This window comes from Cyprinodon tularosa, unplaced genomic scaffold (assembly GCF_016077235.1).
Source record: "Cyprinodon tularosa strain WSP-4 unplaced genomic scaffold, ASM1607723v1 ctg877, whole genome shotgun sequence".
Classification (NCBI taxonomy): domain Eukaryota; kingdom Metazoa; phylum Chordata; class Actinopteri; order Cyprinodontiformes; family Cyprinodontidae; genus Cyprinodon; species Cyprinodon tularosa.
The window spans coordinates 48,595-70,843 of record NW_024039648.1 but is presented as its reverse complement, the minus strand read 5'-3'; the positions used below and the strand labels follow the sequence as shown (position 1 = coordinate 70,843).

At 40.7% G+C, this 22,249-nt stretch overlaps 1 protein-coding gene across 1 annotated transcript in view; it reads right to left on the bottom strand.

Moving 5' to 3' along the window:
• Window positions 1-21,524, bottom strand: part of ascc3 (activating signal cointegrator 1 complex subunit 3) — a 238,607-nt gene extending 217,083 nt beyond the window's left edge. The window contains exons 1-4 of the mRNA XM_038273563.1: window positions 21,430-21,524; window positions 20,846-20,985; window positions 13,045-13,183; window positions 10,099-10,664 (exon numbers count right to left, since the gene is read on the bottom strand). Coding sequence (XP_038129491.1) covers window positions 10,099-10,664; window positions 13,045-13,183; window positions 20,846-20,935 — 795 coding nt within the window. The 5' untranslated portion in view covers window positions 20,936-20,985; window positions 21,430-21,524. The remainder of the gene's footprint in view (window positions 1-10,098; window positions 10,665-13,044; window positions 13,184-20,845; window positions 20,986-21,429) is intronic.
• Window positions 21,525-22,249: the final 725 nt, after the last annotated feature.

Genomic DNA, 22,249 nt, shown 5'->3' with positions numbered 1-22,249 from the left:
CTTTAAGAAAAAAAAAAAAGACTTTAAATTTAAACTTTTTTGCAGTGTATCAACTTAATTCTGGTCCTCTCCAAGTTTTAGACAGAGTAAAATCATGAGAGTAAACCACCTATTGATGTCTCTTTACAGTAGATAAAACTTCAAAAAAGAAAAAGATGTCTTTGAGTCACATCCGTAGTTATCTGGTTGGTTTATTGTTTCCCTTCCCCTTAGTTAAACCTCAGCTTGTGTAATTAGGGACATTCCCTGACTTCAATAAATAGCCAGCAGAAAGCTGAAGACCGGCAGAGTGGGTTGGAGATTTGTAAACTCCGCAGTCTCTTCCTACTCTCCTAACTAAATTAATTCTCTCTGTGCCTTCTTTCTTTCCCTGTATGTATGATGTTTTAGGTGCTTAGACCTGACAGTTTAGAACCATTTCATCTGCCCAGGCTAAACAGACAGACCTCTACTCTGATGCACTTTCTAATCCTTAAGAAGAAAAGAAATAGAAAAACTGAATTTATACCTTTATTAAAAAAAGTAAAATGACATTTTACAGCAGTGTTGAAATAGCTCTCTGCTTTACTGCTCCCTCACGGAGCTCTGAGAAGACCAGGAAATGTCAGCTTTCCAGGGATAGCAATGAGAAATAATAAGGAGCGAGTTCCTTTATTGTTGGCTCTAATGGCAGTGAGAGCAAAGCCTTTTAACTTTACTGTTGACTTTGGAGTCACACTGTGGTTGGAGCATAGAGAGCCTGCAGGTGCACTCCCACTCCTTCCCACACACACACTTTCACACACTGAGCACTCTACATCTAAAGATGTCAGTGGGAGAGTTCACTCCCAAATGTCAACTACGTGAGGAACATCGGAACCAACTGTAACCGCTGTAAGACGTACAGTTCAGCTAACGTGTTCGGAAAAGATAAACAGCCAAGAGGACAGAGAAAGAAAAGAAGAAGAAAGAAATGCAGGATGACAAAAAATTATTAATGACTGATTAACCTGCAATAGATTAGTTTGATTATAAACTTAGCAGCACTCTAAAAATATCAGTTTTTTTGGGACCTTTTACCATACTTCTCCTGTATGGGTTAGGGTTAACCCTATCCTATCTAAAATGTACCATAAAAAACCTTCCTCAGATAAATATGGTTTGCAGGAAGGAAAGTTGTTTGAATGTCTGGATGTTTCCATTAAAACTATAATTTTCAGTATCATAACTAGCTGATGAATCAATTCAACTGCTTTTTATACACGAAACTAACTGCAAACAAAAAGACCAAAAAGACAAGAAAGAGTCTTATTTTAAAAAAATAGTGTTTTTAAAACCCATCAGAACTAGGCTTGTCCCGATCCGATCCATGGATCGGATCGGGACGCCGATATTGGCAAAAAAATGCGTATCGGCAAAGCATGTAAAATGCCGATCCAGACTGCCGATCCAGTTTTTAAAAAAAAATCCGGTCCGTATTTTCCAGTTTCGCCGATTGAAGCGATCCATTCCACTATTTTGCGCCAGTGTTCCCCTGTTTTGCATTTTTATTAAAACTTACAGTAATACTTGCACCTTTAACTGTTTACGGTTTTACTGCTCACTGTGCAATTTCGGATTGCTATTCATAATTTTGTCCAGTTTGTGTTTATCTCTTAATAAACAGGTAAGTTTGTTGTTACCAATCATTGTGTTTTATTCAATCTCACCTAATTCAGCTGGCTAGATGTTATCAAGAGTACTAAAACCCTTTTCAACATGAGTCTTACAACTAAGGCTAAATACTTTAACTTAAACTTAAATACATGCTCGGATAGGCTGGTATCGGCCAGTATCGGTATCGGATCGGAAGTCCAAAAACAATATCGGTATGGGATCGGAAGTGCAAAAACCTGGATCGGGACACCTCTACGTACAGGGGCCTGAAGTTTCTGGTGGGTTTTATTTGAGACATTCCCTTTAGGGCTGCAACCAACCATTATTTTGCAAATGGGTTCATCTGTCGATTGTTTTTTTCAATTAATCAATTAATAATCGGATAGCCAAAGATTCTATAGAGAAGACTTTATGAAATCAAATCAGGTGAATCTAAGACTTTTCCACTTGGGTAGTCCTGGATACAGCAGACTGACAGTATAAATTTGTTTAGTTAATTTTAGCTGCAAAATGTTTAAAAAAATAAATATATATATATATATATATATATATATATATATATATATATATATATATATATATATATATATATATATATATATATATATATATATATATATATATATATATATATGCCCAGAAGGGAATAGGAAGCAACACCAGAGGAGCCAAGCACCAGCTACTAGTGGATAGAGCAGTCACCCGAGACTGTAAGACCAGGCAGACAAATCTGTGCACTGCCTGGATTGACTATAAGAAAGCCTATGACTCAATGCCACATACATGGATACTGGAATGCCTGGAAATGTACAAGATCAACAGGACTCTAATAGCCTTCATCAAGAACTCAATGAAGCTGTGGAAAACAAGTCTGGAAGCCAATGCAAAGCCAATAGCACAAGTCACCATCAAGTGCGGCATATACCAAGGCGATGCACTATCCCCGCTGCTGTTCTGCATAGGCCTTAACCCCCTCAGCCAGATCATCACAAAGACTGGCTACGGATACCAATTCCGAAGCGGAACAATCATCAGTCACCTCCTCTACATGGATGACATCAAGCTGTATGCCAGGAGTGAGCGAGACATCGACTCACTGATCCACACTACCAGGATCTACAGCAACGACATTGGAATGTCATTCGGACTGGACAAGTGCGGTCGCATGGTCTCAAAGAGAGGGAAGATGACCAGAACCGAGGGGGTTGAACTACCAGAAGGCCACATAACAGATGTTCAGGACAGCTACAAATACCTTGGGGTGCCACAGGCTAACGGAAACCACGAGTAGATGGCAAGAAAGACTGCCACAGCTAAATACCTACAAAGAGTAAGGCAGGTCCTGAAAAGTCAGCTGAATGGGAAAAACAAGATCCAAGCCATCAACACATATGCCCTACCAGTCATCAGATACCCCGCTGGTATAATAAACTGGCCAAAGGAGGAGATAGAGGCTACTGACATCAAGACGAGAAAGCTCCTCACAACGCATGGAGGGTTCCACCCCAAATCCAGCACTCTGAGACTGTACACCAAGCATAGCGAGGGAGGCCGAGGGCTAGTGAGTGTCAAGACCACTGTCCAGGATGAAACAACTAAGATCCAGGAGTACACCAGAAAGATGGCCCCCAAAGACAAATGGCTTGGTGAGTACCTCAGGCAGGAGAAAACCGAAAGTGAGGACAAGAAAGAGGAAGGAGAACCATCATGGAGGGACAAGCCGCTGCACGGCGTATACCACAGACAAATAGAAGAAGTGGCTGATATCAACAAATCCTACCAGTGGCTGGAAAAGGCTGGACTGAAGGACAGCACAGAGGCACTAATCATGGCAGCACAAGAACAGGCACTCAGTACAAGATCAATAGAGGCCAGGGTCTACCACACCAGGCAGGACCCCCGATGCAGACTGTGCAAAGATGCCCCTGAAACAATACAGCACATAACAGCAGGGTGTAAAATGCAGACAGGAAGTGCATACATGGAACGCCACAACCAGGTAGCTGTCATAGTGTACAGGAACATCTGCCATGAGTATGGGCTGGAAGTCCCAAGGTCAAAATGGAAGACACCTCCTAAGGTAGTTGAGAATGACCGAGCTAAGATCCTATGGGACTTCAAGATCCAGACTGACAAACAGGTGATGGCTAACCAACCAGACATCGTGTTGATCGACAAACAGCAGAAGAAGGCAGTAGTGATAGATGTGGCAATCCTAAGCGACAGCAACATCAAGAAGAAAGAACACGAGAAGCTTGAGAAATACCAAGGACTGAAGGAGGAGCTAGAAAAGATGTGGAAAGTAAGAGCAGCAGTGGTGCCAGTGGTAATTGGAGCACTGGGGGCTGTGACCCCCAAACTGGGAGAGTGGCTACAGCAGATTCCAGGTAAAACATCAGAGGTCTCTGTCCAGAAGAGCGCAGTCCTAGGAACAGCTAAGATACTGCGCAGAACCCTCAAACTCCCAGGCCTCTGGTAGAGGACCCTAGCTTGAGGATGACACATACCACCCCACCAGGGGTGAGAAGACAGTTTTTATATATATATATATATATATATATATATATATATATATATATATATATATATATATATATATATATATATATATATATATATATATTTTTTTTTTTTTTATATATATATATATATATATATATTTTTATTATTTTCTTTTTTCTCCTTTCTTTTTTAATTTTTTGGTATAATTGGTATAATTGCTGCTCTAAGTGCGTCGCCTTGACAACTACATGTTTGAGTCTTAACCCTCCAGTTAACGATTGATCAATTACTAAATTAGTTGACAAATATTTCAATAATCGATTAAACTAACTAACTGTTTTAAGGTTGAAAAATAAAAAGAGAAAATAAGCAGCATAAAACTAAATGATTTGTTAAATGATTTAAATGCAACTATTTTCACATAAAGGACTCAAAAGGATTCAGGTATATTAAAAAAGTCTTACTTTTATTGAACCCTCTATCCACCCTGTTAATTGTGCATCTTTTTTTTTGTCCAGCTAGCCGTTTCAGAACAGATAGCTAAAACTGTTCGGGGCCCCGCCCCTTCTTATGAAGTCATCATATGACAACTTCACTCGGACAAACTGTATTGCACCCGTTTCTTAAGGATCAGATCTCTTCTGGAGTCTCAACATATTATCACCTATATTTCCTATTATTCTACATTTCATCCTGTCTAACAATTATTTTGTTAACCAAAAACAGATTTATTTCAGTTTTGTAATTGATCAGGTAAAACTTCATCGGTCATTAGACACGCCAACGGACGCTGCGTGATGTTTTTATCGTTGACTGGGCAACCACAATGTTTTACATCATGTGGCAACGTTTAGCCAATCATGTGGCGTAACGTCACTAGCAGGAAGCTAGGAACGCCTCTGGAGAGGATTTCACAACAAGGAATTCATCAAAAGAAGATAATTATGGTCAACAGCGAGCATCCACTTCATCAGACAGCAGAGTGTCTTTAGTAAGAGGCTTCTGTTGAGCCGCTGTAGACAGAACTCTACAGGAGATCCTTCCTGCCTACAACTATAAGCATCAACAGCTGGACGAAGAAATGCTACGAGTTACAACATTTAGATGAATACATTTTTTTTAAATGGAGTTGGATGTGGCAGAAAAAGGAAATTCTGACAATAAAAAACCTTGCAGCTAAAAACTGCATGTGAAGGCAGACAGCATGTAGATCACAGCTGTAGGTAACCCAAGCTGGCAAAGTTTGAAGGAAATGGAAAAAGTAAAGAATCCCGTTTTATAGTTGGTGGCATTTCTATTATTAATCAAATAAAGAAATCTTAGCTTTACATTGATTAGTTTGTAGCTCTAACTTTTAAAGTATTAGAAATGTGTATTTTCTCCTCCATCTTATTTTATCTAGCAGGCAGCAGTGGACAGAATATTATCTCTGGAAGAATTGGGATTCCTGCAGGTCTGCTTGTCTGTGCCCATCTTGGTCGACTGCTTTGGTTTTCATGAGGAGGAGCAGCTTGAACCTGTTTGTAAATCAGCACTTTTAGAACCTCTCTGCAGCAGAAAAACTGCCAACCGACTGAAAACATCTGTTGGCCGTCGACAGCTGCACACACAATATATGAGTTTTGAGCTGTAATTCTTATCCTCGCTCTAGCTTTATGGTAAATTTTGATTGCAAAATGCCCAACAGTGATTGTAATAAGCCACCCATCAGCCTTTAACATCTGCTTGCTGCTTTTCTCTACCAGGATCTCTGATTTGCAATCTACTCAATACTAAACATTTCTCGTCTCATCAACATTTTGACTTGTTTTGTGATTAACAAAAATAAAACAAACTGAAGCATGAAATAATTGCTGCCCTTTAGACCTCCAGGTGGATAAGCAGCCATTGATCGAAGAAGCATCATCTGACAATCAGCAAGTTGTTTAATGGTCATAATGTGCTGAAAGGACAGACGGAGGAGTTTGCTAGCTGTTAGCTTGGTAGCAATGTAAATTATTCTATTACTATTCATTTCTTACAGTTTTGTAATGTCACTGCCATATGTGCAAGAGAAGGAATGCCAGAGCGGAGGCATGTTAGCGTAGAACCATGAATGGATCCAGAGTCTTCCTGTAGTTCTGTTAGTGAACTGAGCAAGCTAAAAGAGGCTAACCTGTTAGCTAATAGGGGTGTAAATAATAATCATTTTGTATCGATGCATCGATCCAACAGCCGACGATCTGATGCATCGATTCATGTTTTGTTTTTTTTTCTGCGGTCTATTTTTATCCATTTGCTCCTGGGCGTAATTCTTCCTCCCGTGCTGCGGTGGCGCTAAACCTATTTTGCCCTCCTACTGCGCTTCCTGGTTATACTCCTGCAGCAGTGTGTCGCAGTGAGCTTGATGCAGACATTTTTAAAGTATGCTCAAAATTGCAGCGTGGTCTGAGCTACACGCTGTGGGTCTAGATACGGCCGAGGCGGCGAGGAAGTGGGAGCGAGTTTAGTCCGACGACGGAGGGACATGAGGGCCAAAAAGGGCGGAGATCAAGGAGGGAAAAGGGTCCCAGCGTTCTCGTGCACCTCGCTCTTCTAGCGGGTCAAACTTCACGAGTTGTTTTCCGCAATTTCGGTCATACAAACAACCAGCCGGCCTCCTGTCTCAAGCGCTGTCTGCGGTCAGCTACAATTTGGGAGAGGAGCAGCGGAGCGTCTGTGCAGGGGGCGGAACGTCTGGAGCCGAGGTATTGAATTGCACTCATTGCAATGATTTAATGCAGTATTTTTTTATGCAACTTTTCTACTTCTGTTATTTGCTGTTGTTTCTAAAAAAAAAAAAAAAAATGCATAACGATATTACAGCTTTCATTGATTTATTTCAAACTTCAAACTTTGTTTAGCCTGTAAGGTCTAAAAAAATGTTTTTTTAAATTAATCGATTAATCGAATCGTATCGTGGTGTATTCTTGAGTATTGAAAATAATCGAATCGTTGGGTCAGGAAATTGATACTGAATCGAATCGCCATGATGGATGTGATTAACACCCCTATTAGCTACTGAGCACAGCTAGCCACAGCGCTACCTAGCTCTTCCCCTTTATATCATCGTCTAACAGTTACTTTGTTCACCAGAAACAGATTTTTTTTTCAGTTTTGTTATCAATCAGGTAAAACTTCATCAGTCATTAGACACGCTAACGCTATGGATGCTCCCGACACACGGATGCTGCGTGATGTTATTATCGTTGTCTGGGCAACACCAATGTTTTACATCATGTGGCAACTTTTAGCCAATCATGTAGCGTAACATCACTGACATGAAGCGGAGGGGGGGGCTTCAGGTGTGCTGGGATGAGAGAAAAGTGGAGTGCTTTACATAACAGGATGTTAACCTGAGAGAAAAGCACTAAAGCACAGTAGATGGGGAGGCTTTTATGGCTCTTCATCCAGTCAAGTTTTAACATTCCTCTCACAGCAAACCAAACTACCTGGTTAAAAGCTCTGCTAGCAGCACAAAGCATTTCCCAGCACTTCATCCAGGGCTACACTAAAACTGAGAGCTAAATCACTGAGTGTCCACTGACAGCAACATACCCGGTCTGTTTATAATAGTTTCTCTTTATTGAGATTCACAAGTGATTCGCAGTTTATAGGTTCATATGTCATTATAGATTATAGGTATTTCCACGTTTATTAATAGATAAAGACCTTGTTTATTTAAAACAGCTGGAACAACTGTGAAAACCATAATCATGTAAAAAATTTTATACTGTAGAACATAGTTTTATGTAACATAAAGCACCTCTTAATACACGATAACTTAAGTCCCTGGTTTGAAGCTCTCCAGGTTCTTTCATTGTGAGCTAAAGACAGAGCTGAGCTACACAGACACTACATCAATCCTCTGTTTAAAACTCTAGATGGAAAACTTCAGAACTGACTGCAAAATATATCTGTAAATCCATCAATCTTGGTCCACTCTATAAAGCCTGGAACTTAACGCCAATTCTGACATTTTGGATTGAAAAAGCTTCCTGAGTGGGAAGAGAAACGTCTTCAGACTAAGAAAGAAAGTCCAGTGGATTGTTTTTTTTTACTTTTTTGGATTATCTCCATTCCATTCTCTGCAGAATCTGTTAGTTCAATCTCTAACGTTCTGCTCTCTCTGCTTTTTCTCATAGTAGCTTCATCTGGTCTGTTCCTGTTTGGCTGTGACTCCATCCTGGAGAGAAATATCAGCTGTGCTGCTGCCATCAACACCTTTGTTTCTAGATGTTGGAGCTTGGCCTGTTTTCCAGTGTAGTCCTGTTTCTCTGACTGTGACTAACTGGATGTGCTCTCTTCATCCTCTGACATGGGAGCTGGCTCGGAGCTCGTCTGCCTGGCTGTGTGTTTCCTGGACGGGGCCGCCTGTGGAGCTGGTTGACAGTTGCCTTTTGTATCTATGCTTCTTTTTCTATGTCTGCTTCTGTCTCCTTGAACCCCAGTGGGCCTCAGCAGATGGCCGCTCACACTGAGCCTGGTTCTGCTGGAGGTTTCTTCCTGTTCAAAGGGAGTTTTTCCTCTCCACTGTCGCTACAAGCATGCTTAGTGTGAGGGATTGCTGAAGAGTCAACAACAAAATGCCAGAGAAAATCACCACCATAAGCTCATCCAGGAGGAGCACGTCTTGCAGGTCAATGACTGGATACAATCAACCGTTTTTCCTAACCAATGTAAAGTCTGTTAGGTATTGTTGACTGAGACACATCAGACTGCAAGGAACAAAGCTTCCTTTTAATTCAGACACTTGCAAGTGGAGAGCTCACAGTTATGCAGAATCTCTAAGGCCCCGTCCACACGAAGTCAAAACGAACACGAAACGCTGATATTTTCCAAAACGTTTGCCGTAAAGACGGAGACGTAAAATAAATGTGATCGTCCACACGAATGCATGAAAACGCTGCAAAATGTATGCCAGGCCTGTAAGTGGCGCTGTGGTGCCAAAGCAAAAATAAGCCACGAAATGTTGGGGAATGCCCACTAATATTTATACATGGTTGCCCTGCGGGTCCATTTTCGTGGTTCAGTCAAATTCAGGTGCTGAACTATGTGGTCAATATTGCTCTGTTCTTCCTGGAGATATTCCAGAAGAAGAAGATTCTGTTGTAAGCCCGACAGCAGGGTGAGTAGCATTAGCAGCAACGGCGCCATTGTTGTTGTGATGTGTCGCGCATGCGTGTTTAGAGGCGACGCTATGACGCATGCTTGTAAAAAAAAAACATGCGGTTAGAGCGTAAAGATGGAAACGCGAAAACGGCGTTTCGAAATCTTCCCACTCTGAAGGCTGAATAAAAAAAAGATTGTTTACAGACCCCCGAAACGCCGGCTTCGTGTGGATGAGAGGCTGGTTTGGTGAAAAATTTGTGCGTTTAGGCCAGGGTTTGACTTCGTGTGGACGGGGCCTCAGTGAGCTCTGACTGGGCTGGCTCATTCCCCTCTACATATAGATCACTATCCCGCGCAAAAGAGGTTACAAAACATTAACAGAGACTATTTTGCACAACACAATGGTTTCCACAGAACTGACCTGTTGAGGTGTTTCATAGTAACTGTTTTACCACTAATTGCTCTTGCTTGGTACCGTTTAAAGAACACCTATTTCAAACTGACCGTTCCCAGCTTCTGCACAGATGTTTATCCTGTTAAGAAACTCTGCTAAGTCTCTGCAAGGTCATCTTACATCCTTATGACCTTTAACAAATATCCTGCTTGCTTAAAAAGATAGATATAAGTTGAACACACAATTTTAATTTCTGGTTAAGTGCCTTTACATGTGTTTTAAATTAGCGTTATATAAATAAACTGAATTGAAATATTTCATTTGCGTTTTCAGAAAAAAATAAAAATGTCTCCACCAATTTAAAAATAACGTAGTTGCCAATTTAAAATCTGATCGTAGTTAATTAGATTATAGATTTCCTTTTCTTCTACTCTTACCTCGTTCTGCAGCTCATCATCACTCCTCTGGGAGGCCAGCATCTCAAACAAGGAGGTGCACAACTCCTCTGGGTTGGACGAAATCATGTTCCCTCCTTCCAGATATTTCTCCACTTCTCTTTGAAGGACAGATCCATCCCCAGAGCCAGAATGTGTTCCAGAGCGGGAGACTTCATCCTCACCGGTGGACTTATTTCCGCTCTGCTGATTACTGAGAAAGTTGATAAAGTGTTGCTCCACTCTCTCAGACTCCTGAAGGTCTTCCAGTGGGTCAAGTGAATAAAAGTCATATGAGAAGGCAATGTTGCGTCCAAAGGAGGAGCCTCTCTGGGCGCTGTGACGAGAACTCTGGGTTTGGATGAAGTCTTCCACTCTGGAGTCACCGAGCGGCGCCACCAGCCGAGCCACGCAAGCGCAGGAGGCTTCGGCAGCGGAAGACGGGAAGGGGCCGAACATCTGCTTGATGGCGCGGGTCTCCTCGGTGCCAACATGGTCTTTGTTATGAAAGGTCTCAAACAGAAAGACAGCAGCACATTCGATGGCTTCCTGACCGTGATCTGCACCAACTGTTCAACAGAAAAAAAAACACAAAGACACTTAGTTAGACTTTTATGTCACCATGGCAACGGTTCCTGTGGTTATATCATATTCATACAGATAAATATATTTGCAAAATACTGGTTAGTTGCAGCCCGATTCTAAACGAACATGGCATCTATTCTTTCTCCCTGTAAGCATGTCCATGTTTTTATTACTGGCAGAATGAACTTTGACCCTGCAGCAGATTTCTGCACATACACTGTAACAGGAGGACCAGTGCTGGCTGGCCAATAGAGGGCGCCACTCCACCCAACCAGTGATCCTGATTAAGACATTTAAAAAAGGACAGGGCTCAATGTTAACCATCGTCCGATCTCCCGGGGCAAGTATTTTTGTATTGTCGGGAGAGTACAAATTTCATTGCCTTTGCCCGCCGGGCAAGTGCAATGCTCGCAAAAAAATATTTATCACTCAAAATTACTTTAAAATCACCGACATTCGATGAAAACGACCCAGAAGCGTTGCCGGCGCCATTTTTGTTGTTTTGTACACATTCTCGCATGATTTGAAAAAGGCGTGTGATTTGAAAAAGCCGGGTGATTTTCCGTAGCCTGACGTAGTCCTACTCAATTCTAGTCAGAATGAGTCTGATGCTGCTCCATAGAGCTGTGATTATGGGGCGTGTTTTGAACGAACCATGAAAAAAAATGCCTCTGCACTCAATTGGATAGACCTACAACCAATAAGAGCAACGGAGTGCGTGACATATGTTAAGCCAGGCATAGTTGTTGTCAACAAAAATCAAAATAAAATAACTCTGTATAATGATTCTCTAGAATAGTCACATTATATTAATAGTATTATCTTGTATAAACATACCGTGACTCTAAAATAAAAGTTATTCATTTGTGACTTTGACTTCTGTCTTGTGATTTATCTTAAGTTTTTAACCTGTCAAGTTTTTTTTAGATTTTTAGCATTAAAATGTATATTTTTCCAAGCACACAACAGTTTAAAGCAAAGTTTAGTTTGAAAAGAATGAGCAGGAAGGATTGAAAAGCATGTTAACACGGTAATGTAGGCTGGAGTTCATTATCTGACGCATGCAGATACACACCAGGAACCTGGAAACTTAAAAAATACTGAATTACAAAAAACATTTAAAAAACAAACATGTTTCATTGATATATATACAAAAATGTATATTTTTGAACTATATTTATCAAACATTATACTGGGCAAGTAAAAATTGTTTCTGGGCAAATGAAATGTGAAAGTCACTTGCCCAAAGGGCAAGTGGTAAAAATCCTTAACGTCAACCCCTGAAGGAGGAAGGAAGAAATGCAAGAAAAATCTTTTTCCAGGAAATAGTTTAGCTCGAAGGCTAGGCTAACTGCATGCAGTGAGGCTAAAGCTTTATCCTGCTTTTCTGTTTCCTTTTTCAACCGTCAGGATCTGATCCAGCGTGGATAAGGGCAGCCAGGACTGATTTAAAGCACTTTGCAGAAAAGGCAAAGAAGAATGAACAATCTGGGATTCACAGGAAAATAAAAGAATATAGTAAAATTTTTCATAAAATGTTTTAATAATGTTTTTTGTTGTTTGCATTCATATAAATAGACTGGTGTGATAACTCCACCAGCCGCCACTGGCGAGGGCGATGAAGTAAACAAAAAGAGCACAAATTAAAGGAGCTAAAAGCTGGACAGCATGGGTTCATTTGCTGACCAGGAGAAATGGGAGGGTAATCTGCAAATATAAATACCTCCTCCCACAAAGGAAATTTCTCAAACCTGAAATGGATCGCATCGCAGTTTCTGATTCTACGTTTAGCACATTTGAGCAGCATGCAGAAAGATGTGCCGCCGTCAGAAATTAAATTTTAAAACTACTGCTATTAATGTAGTAGCCATTCAGAATGTTCCCACTTTCCTTGATGAGTCCTTGGCTGGTCCCCTACAATTCCTTTTTAAACATCAATCTTTGTACTAAAAATTTCTTTCCATCATGATTTGTTCACATTAAGATCTAAAGAGAAGCGCCACCTCCTGGTCAGACCCTGTAATTCAGTGAAAGGCTGTAATCAGACTAAAAAATATGCACAGCAAAGAGAAGGCCAGTGGCATTTGGCTGCTGCCAGTGGCTGCTTCTGTAATTAAAAATAACATGAGTAGAGAATGAGGGAAATTCAAATTCAATTTCTAATGTTCCAAGTTTCAGCCCATAAAAAGTCAAATAAACACAAAACAAAAAGAGTGAACAGAAGAGAAAATGAGCTAAAACATGGATTTGAGAATGAGGAGTTCATTACAACCAGATCATTGGAGGATCTGGTTGAACTGTAAAGTGTCTTGAGATGACTCGTGTTGTGAATTGGCGCTATAGAAATAAAGTGAATTGAATTACCAATCTGTTTGGCTGCCTGAAGCAGGCTCTTCAGTTCCTGACTGGCAGCTTTGTCCTGATGTTCAGAGCAGAAGTGGACAATCTTCTGCCAGGTCAGCCCCTCCCTGGCAAACAGCTCCTGTCGCTTCAGTCTCTTTGTCTGCCACAAGAAAGAAGAAAATTACTCTCTAGTCTTCCTTTTTTTTTATTTTTTATCTTATTATATTGTATAGTTGGATGTGTGTATATATCATGTAAAACTGTAACTAGAGCGTGTAACAAAATTAATTTCCCTCTGGGATTATTAAAGTATTTCTGATTCTGATTCTGATTCTGATTTAGAGCCGGCGGATCACTGAAACATCAGCATTCAGCATCTGAAAACCAACAACAGTCTGGGTTTTACTGACATATTCACACACAGAGCAACTTTACCAAAAATGAGAATTTCAAAAACTATAGACAATAAAATGATAATGTTCTGGAAATGCATTTAAAGTCACCAAGAACACATTTATACCGTTGGAGTGGGACTAGAAACCAGGCTGAGAAGGAAAGAGCTGCAGCAGATGTTCAGACTAAAGCAACTTATGGGTCTGAAAAGATTCTACTCAAAAGTTTCAGAAGCAACAGCTGAAAGCAGCGTCTACTAGGGGTGTACAAAATAATCGTAATGATGATGCATCGTGATTCTAATTTTCGTGATCTACTGCATCGATTCTTGACGCCAAGTATCGATTATTAATAAAAAAAAATTAATAAATAAAATTGCATGAATGTTTGACGAACATCAGCCAAAAAGAAGTGTAATACAACTTCCAGTCCAGTAGATGTCACTGCGGATGTGTTGACGCACACTGCATTGTGTCACAAGCATTTCCGGCCGCGGGATACTGCGCCGAGTCATTAAAAAACAAAACATGGAGGAGAAAATATTGCAATGCATCCCAATAATTCAAGTATCGTGATACATCGTGATAGAATCGCATCGTGGCCTGTGAATCGTGATACGAATCGAATCGTGACTTCTTTCGCAATACCCACCCCTAGTGTCTACAGTGTAGAGGCCGAGTAATTAAACGTTTCATCACCAAGAGAAACATCAAAACTAGTAAAAAAATAAAAACAATTTTCGTCACGATCACTGAGTCTGGGAGCGGCCATTTTTGCCCAAATATAGTAGCCCCTCCCTCCTGCCATCTTCCAGCAGTGACGTCACGGTGCGGTAAGCCTAGCGCCATTCTCCCCGCTTTCCAAGCTAAATCAATGGGAACTACTAGACACATCTGCAATCAACAACAATTATTGAAGATTTCCAGAGGACTTCACCATTGAAATTCACCAGAGCTATAGTGAAACTGACAATGCCCACGTGCATGGCAGCTGGATGCTGGAATACATCGGGTAAAAGTGGAAAAAAAAAATCCTGATCCTCCACGGACGGGTCGGCAGTAGTGTTCTTTGGAAAAACATGGATGCCTCCAGTAAAGCACATTCAAATGAAAATTACTCTTAATTAAAAACATTTATCATTTATTTAACAGTATTTTTTAATTTTGAATTCTGAATATGACCGGGTTTTTCCTTTAAACAGGAATTATTCCAAATCTATAATTCATTATTCTATATCTTAAGTTCTGTGTGAACCACGGACTGTTAGTTCATATTTATTTGCTTTGTTTTCGGCTAACCGTGCACCCAGCTCCTGTTTGGAATAAAGCCACTGACGTCCTCCTGTTTAATGAACAGCTGGATGGAATCTGATGAGTTTGCCTACTGGATAAATGAGACTCAGACATTTTGCCTTTTGATTCAGGTGTTCTGGTAGCTGGTGGAGGCAGTGAAGGACCAGAGCAGCAGAACCTGCAGTGGAGTGATTTGAAAAGGAACCAACAAGAAAAAAGAAACCTCTAAAACGTCACAAGTGGGAGGAGGAGAAATGTTCATCTGATTACAGTAGATCTGATGAACAATCAGCTCAATGACAGAAGGTTAGGGTCCAATCCTTTTCCTCTTTAGGTCTGTAAAACATCTTCAATTAGTTTTTATTTCCCATTAATATGAGCATGAAATTAGATCTTCTGCCAATGGAATATGTTTACTCTCAAAATAAGATAACACATTAAACATAACATTACATAATATGCACTTGACATAAGGCAATGCAATGGATTTTTTCTTATTTTAAATGTAAATTGTCTTGTTGGCAAAGTATTTCACTTACCTCCTCAATTCAAGAAAAAAAAATCAACTTTTTAATAAAAAATTTTGCAGTGCAAATAATTATTAGTTTGCAAATCAATTAATCTGTCAATTATTTTTTCTAATAATCCGATAGCAGATTTGTTTTTAATAAATCAAACCAGGTGAAACTAAAAGGTTTCCACATGAGGAGTTCTGGATAAAGCAGATTGAAAGATGACTTTTTTTTTTTTTTATATCTTAAATGCAGACGATGCTGAAGATCCATGACATTATTGGGGCACCATGCACAGGAAGACAGGGTCTTGGAACATCCCATTTCCAACAGTGGAGCAAGGCAGGAACTAGGGAAAGAAAAGTGATGATTCAGGAGGAGGTTAGAAGTTTGGAGGAGGAAGGGCGAAGGTCAAAGGCTGTGGCACTATCTTCCCAAGGAGCCTGGACCAAGTGGGACCTCCCCAAGCGTAAGATCACTTGGGCAGAGCTTTGGAGGCTGGAGCCGTTTCGTATCTCCTTCTTACTGCGATCAGTGTATGACACACTCCCGACCCCAGCAAATTTGCACAGGTGGGGGCTATCTGAGAGCCCACTGTGCAAGCTCTGCGGGGAGAAAGGGACCATGGCGGATATCCTGTCTGGGTGTAAAATTGCACTTGCCCAAGGAAGATACAGGTGGCGCCATGACAAGGTGCTCCTGACACTTGCCAACACCCTAGAGCAGGAGAGGAAGAAGAAACGGCAGAAACATCCAAAGGCAACATCAATCCAGTTCGTAAGGGAAGGGGAAAAGCCACCAACCGCAGTTACAGCAAAATTTAGTCTACTGCAAAAGGCCCAATCCTGGGAAATGAAGGTTGACCTGGGCGGAAGGTTCAAGTTCCCACAGTTTGTCCAGACATCCCTGAGGCCAGATGTGGTACTGTGGTCAGAAGAAGCGAAGAAGATCATGCTTATTGAACTGACTGTCCCATGGGAGGAGGGGTGTGAACAGGCCTTTGAAAGGAAAAGTGGAAAGTATCAACACCTTCTGCATGAGTGCAGAGAGAAGGCATGGCAGTCATGGTTGTTCCCAGTCGAGGTCGGTTGTCGAGGGTTCCCTGCCCAGTCTGTATGGAGAATGTTCACAGCCATTGGATTGGGAGGGAGGGAAAGAAAGGTTGCAGCTCGCAGGATGGGGGAGGCAGCGGAAAAGCCTCATGCTGGTTATGGAGTAGGAGGGAGGAGGTTAGCTGGAAGCCAGGAGGAGGAGATGGGCAGTGACTTGGCCACCACTGCCGACCCACCACCGGGAGGCTGTAGTGGTTCAGGGTTGAAACAGCCAGTGAATGGTGGACGCCACCTGATGACATTGATTCCTCCTGGCCAAGGCTACATTCACTCAGGGTGAATGAAAGAGAAGCATCTTCGGATGTATATGTATTATATGCAGCTGAAATAAGGCAATGCAATTGATTTTCTGATTTTAAACATAAATTATGCCGTTCTATTGGCAAATTGTCTCACTTTCTTCCTCAATTTAAGAAATAAATGTTATTTATGTTAAGACAAAATGACTTATTTAGATAAAAAAAAAATTTGCAGTGTATTCAGGACGGTTCAGGAAAGGAAAGTTTACTTCAGTAAGAAGACGGTTCCAAGTTTAACCTGATGATGATTTATTAGAAATAAAGAAAAAGGAGTGGAAAAGGTTGCTTTTCCTTTCATTTATCAGTGATTAAGACACTTATAATATAAAATTATATCAAAATTAAGAACATTTCTTTAGTCATTTTAAAAAGCAAAACAGTTCTGCATAATCATTCATAGAGTTTTAGAAACCAACATTTAATCTGCTCTATAGAGTGTTTTCTGGTTTGGTGCTAAAGGAATACTGTAAAAGGTTGTTTTTCTTTCCACGTTTATTCTACATCACAGACGCCATGAATCCACAGCGGTTCTGGTGAAGCTGGTGTTAATGAGCCTAACTTTTGTTTTTTTTAACAGCATCTCATTAAAGTAATAAGGTTTTAAATCTGAGCAGGTCTGACAGTTCAGGGCTCAGAGGCCAGCAGAAGCGCTAACACACCGACTCCACCACCATCAGTATCTGTAGGCTTCTAAAACTAAGCATTTTAGCGGGAGATCATCTCACAGTAACTGCAGCCATCTTTTCCCTGGAGAAGCACTTTTTCTGCTTAGTGGATTTAATGAGAGCTGAGCCAGGTAAAAGCCAAGGTCTGCATATTGCCCCAAATTCCATTTCAAGTGTCAGAGAAATAAACTAGAAAGGGAGACACCTGGTTTTAAGTCTGAGTGCTTCTATAAATACAAAAATAAAACCCAGACAGCCTCAAATGTGCATCACATAATGAGGGCTTCTCTACAGGAGAAAACACATGCATGAATCCATCGGCAAAAATTACTGGTGATTTAGTGAATCCAATTTTTTTATAGACTAACACCAGCCAGCAAATTAGCTAAAAGACTTCATATAAAAAACAAACCAAAAGCTAATCTTGCTCGATGGAAGAGACGATGAGTCCAGAACAGGAGGCCAGAAAATCTTTGGAATCAGAGACGATTTAATGATGCGATCAAGTTTATGCAGAATTAAAAACACAAACGCATCATGAAAGGACTCCTGATCTCAGCCCTCAACACGTCCCAGACCAGCAGTTAAGCCACAATCACACCGCACGCGTTGCGGGCGTCAAAGCGTCGGGTTTACGACTGTTTACACACCATACTAGCACAGTTCCTCGCCCCCTAGTGGTGATCTACCGTACTACTGCTCTCTAGAGGTAAACAAGCAAACTAACATGGCAGCGCCCGTGACATTCAGGAATTTTGTGGAGAGTCAGGCGAAGAAGCAGCCTTTGGTGGATTTACTTGACAGTCAGTTCTTGGAAAAAGGATACGACAAACGATAGTCTAATCAGGGCTTACGGACCGAGAAACAATGACGGACTTAAAGGTTCATCAAACTGCTGAGCAGAATCCTCACTGTAATGCTTTTCATTAAACGGATGCTTTCTCCATTAGATTTAGACGACTGTGAGGAGACGGGTAGCCTGGCTGGCTCAGAGGCTGCAGCTCCCGTTCACTTCCTTCTGTTTTCTCTGAGGCAGGCAGGAATAACATTTCCCAGGTTTCACAGAATCCATAAGAGAATCGGAATCGGGAAAGTCCTATCAATTCCCAACCCTAGTCATTGTGTCATTTTACTCTGATCTGAGCATCTAGATGGATGGAGATGATAACCGTTTATTGGCAACAGAGCGGGGATGCAGCGCATTGATGCTTTAATCAACCTTTCAATTTCAATTTAGTTTATTTCTATAAGCTCCAATTCACCTCATTTCAGTAAAAGAAGTTTAGCAGATCCTGCTTTGAAATGTCTTAGATTTTCAAATCTGTCTTCGGTTAAATGCTTCGAGCAAATGACCAGCTGAGTATCAAACTTTGCAGGGATCTTCTGATAGACAGAAATTATCCATTCCTGTAGAGTCTTTGGATCCTTGGGAAGACTGAAAATGTTCCCCTTCCTCCGGTCAGCCTGGAACGCTGCATTTCCTCCCGTGGTTCTGGCTCATTTTCAATAGAGAAACTTCCTGCTTTGTAATTCTGTAGAAGTAAACCCAACTGTAGCTAAACAGCTAAACTGCTGTCTTCCATCTTCCTCTATTCATGGTGTTAGGCCAGTGAACCAGTGGGCTGGTCTGGATGTACATTTCAGGGCGTGACAAAAGTACAGGCCAGAACCAAATAAGGCAACATCCCAGAGTTTACGTCAACTAGGAGCTTTGTTTGGATTCACCCGTTTTATGGTGGAAGTTTAGAATTGTGAGATTTGCAGAGAAAGGAGGAGTTGATGGAGTTTGAACTTCTCTGTTCGTCCATTTCACCCCCTGAACTATCGTTATTCATCTATGACAATGGAAACTCGTCTTTGCATTCTATGATCCCTTTAAAGCACCTTAAAGAGATAATTCAACCAGATCATCCAGTCAGATTGATTCAAAGTTTTCTATCTAAGGAAAACCAGCTGATTGCATCGACTCATTGACTCTTCAGCAATCCCTCACACTAAGCATGCTTGTAGCGACAGTGGAGAGGAAAAACTCCCTTTGAACAGGAAGAAACCTCCAGCAGAACCAGGCTCAGTGTGAGCAGCCATCTGCTGAGGCCCACTGGAGCTTTTCTTCAGACGTCTGCTTTGTTTTCAAATTTCCACTCTTTATCCATTCCTCGAATCAAAATCACCAAAACCAATTCAGATCTAGGGGTGGGTATTGGCAAAGAAGTCATGATTCGATACGAATCACGATTCACATGCCACGATGTGATTCGATCACGATGTATCACAATACTTAAAATATTGGGATGCATCGCGATGCATTGAGATATTTTCACTGAACACTGTAAGAAACAGATCCAGCCCTTACCAGTGGCTGACTGGCTGTGTGTGATCTAGATAGTGTCTTCAATCGATACATAACTGAAAGCAACTGAATTCTTACATAGCTGTATTTACTGAAACGACTGTTGGAGGTGTTGCCATGAAAACATATTCTGGACACAAATATTACTATCACTGGTGTGGACACACTGAATAAAACGATCTTAGGATACATAAAAATTAAAATAACAAAATAAGGATAATCAGTGCCGTTTACATGGCCTCAGTGGTCCTTTTGCAAATGACGTGCATCATATCAATTTCATTTTTACCTTCTTTGGTTTTAAAGCCAGAATGCATCCAAGTATCTCACCTGAAATGTGATGGAAATGCTTGTGACATATGGCAGCTGGTGTCAACACATCCGCAGCAACATCTGCTGGACTGAAAGTTGTATTCCACTTGATTTGGCTGATGTGCACCAACCATTAATGCATTTTATTTGTTCTTTTTTTTTTTTATATTCGATTCTTGCCTTCAAGAATCGATGCAGTAGATCACAAAAATTAGAATCGCGATGCATCGTCATGAAAATTATTTTGCACACCCTTATTCAGATCATAAAATTCTTTCACCTTTTACGAACGATTTCCGTGCAGGGGAACAACAACAGTTATACTAATAGGGAGTGGTGGCCTAGTGGTCAAGGCGTTGAACTTGGGTCCCAGAGTTTCAGAGTTTAAGCCCTACTCCCACCGCCTGCACTCTGGGTCCCTGAGCAAAGCCCCTTAACCCCACACTGCTCCCCAGGGGGATGGGTTAAATGCAGAGATTGCAGTTCATTGCTCTGTTTGTGTGGCAGTGTAATGACAATAAAGTTGGATTCTATTCTACCCCAAAAGGAGAAGATGGCAACCAGAGCAAAAACTATTAAAAAAACATGAGCATCTGCTCATCACATACCAACATCGCTGTAAGCAATAATTCCCATCAATATGTTTTAATCTAAACCTTTGTTTATCTCAGGGTTAATATAATTTCCAAAAAGTGATTCATTTATTTATGTTTGTTGAAACAGACACATCAATGAAAGTAGATGTTGTTGTGACTTCCCTGGATGTGATAAAAATGTCTTGAATCCAAGTTAAAGCTCCATGTTGCTTCTTTCTCCTCAGCTCAAAAGTAGCACAATAAATCCTCCATATGTCTATGAAGGGAAAACTCTGGATTATTTTTCCTCACCTTCAGGTCATAAAGCTGTTCAACAGGATCCTCCTTCTTACTGACATTAGAGAAGGAGCGGAGAGCTCCTGTCAGACGTGGAGGAGACATTGGTTCCTCTGTCCTTCCTCCTCTCAGCTCTTCAGCTCCTTCCTGTCACTCTGACATGAAAACACACAGACCAATAACAGCATGTTAATAAAAAGCTTAAGCACCTTCATTCATCTGGCTAATGGAGGCAGGTCCATTTCTATAAACCAGCTGGTTCAGCTTCTGATGAAACACCTGGCAGAGGAACCATCTGACCACCTGGATCCAAACTTTTCCACACCATCTTATCAGTGATAAAAACTTCTTCTAAAGTTAAATGTTTGACACAGACAGGATTATACCTCCTCTTTCTGTGAACAGCTTTATAAAAGTCACAAACCTCTGAAAGTTTGTGTAAACATCAGGCAGTGAGCTGCTAGCTAAAGCTAAGCCTGCCAGCACTGCGCTCGCGCTTCCTTTAGCCGCGTTAGCTTTACCCCTACATCCACAGCAGGCAGCGGAGCATTTCTAACCCGGGTCACTGTCTGTTTCCTGACATATTTCTGTTTTCTTACCTTCCGAAGAGCTTCCAAACTACTGGCAGACACAGCCAGGCTGCAGGTTGTCTAACACCGGCTTGTGTCAGAAGTAAACGTTCAGCACATAGGATTGTGGGTATTGTAGTTTAGCGTTCAGCTTCAGCTACAAGGAAGCTGTTTCATAAAAACTACATTACCCATCGACATTAAGTAGGGTTGCTCATCTTAGTAGGATGGTACGGAATTTAATAGTTTATTTAAAAAAGCAACAGAAACAACAACAAAATTAAACTATATTAATTGAGACAAACGTCAAAGTGTCTTAAACACTGAGAAAGAGATTAGCCAGTCCTGCTCTACTTTTCACTGTAAATTTGCCACTCACAGTAATTTAATTTAACAAAAGCTCTTAGTAACTTTGCTAAAAAAAAAAAAAAAATCGTAATTTTTGTTTTGTGTTTGTTTATTCATATTTGTTTATATTTTATCTTTATGGAAAATATGGAATTTATTACCATAGTATACTGAAACCAGTGATATACCTTTATTTTTATTTTTTTTTAGATCTAATTTCCTTGTAATAGGTAATCTTTCTGTGTCAGCAGCTCATATCAGGTAATAGCAGCACCTCTTCAGAAGTCTTTGTGCTTTTGTTATTACAGTTTTTCTCACTCCCTATGCTACAGAAGAGGATAAGGACCACTGGAAAAAAAAAAAAAGTTAACTGATTTTAAATTTTATTTTAGTTTAATATGGGAAAAAAGTCAGAATTCTGACTTTTTTCTCAGAATTCTGACTTTAATCTCAGAGTTTTGGATCTTAATGTAGATGGGCACCAAGAAAGAAGAGATGTGGA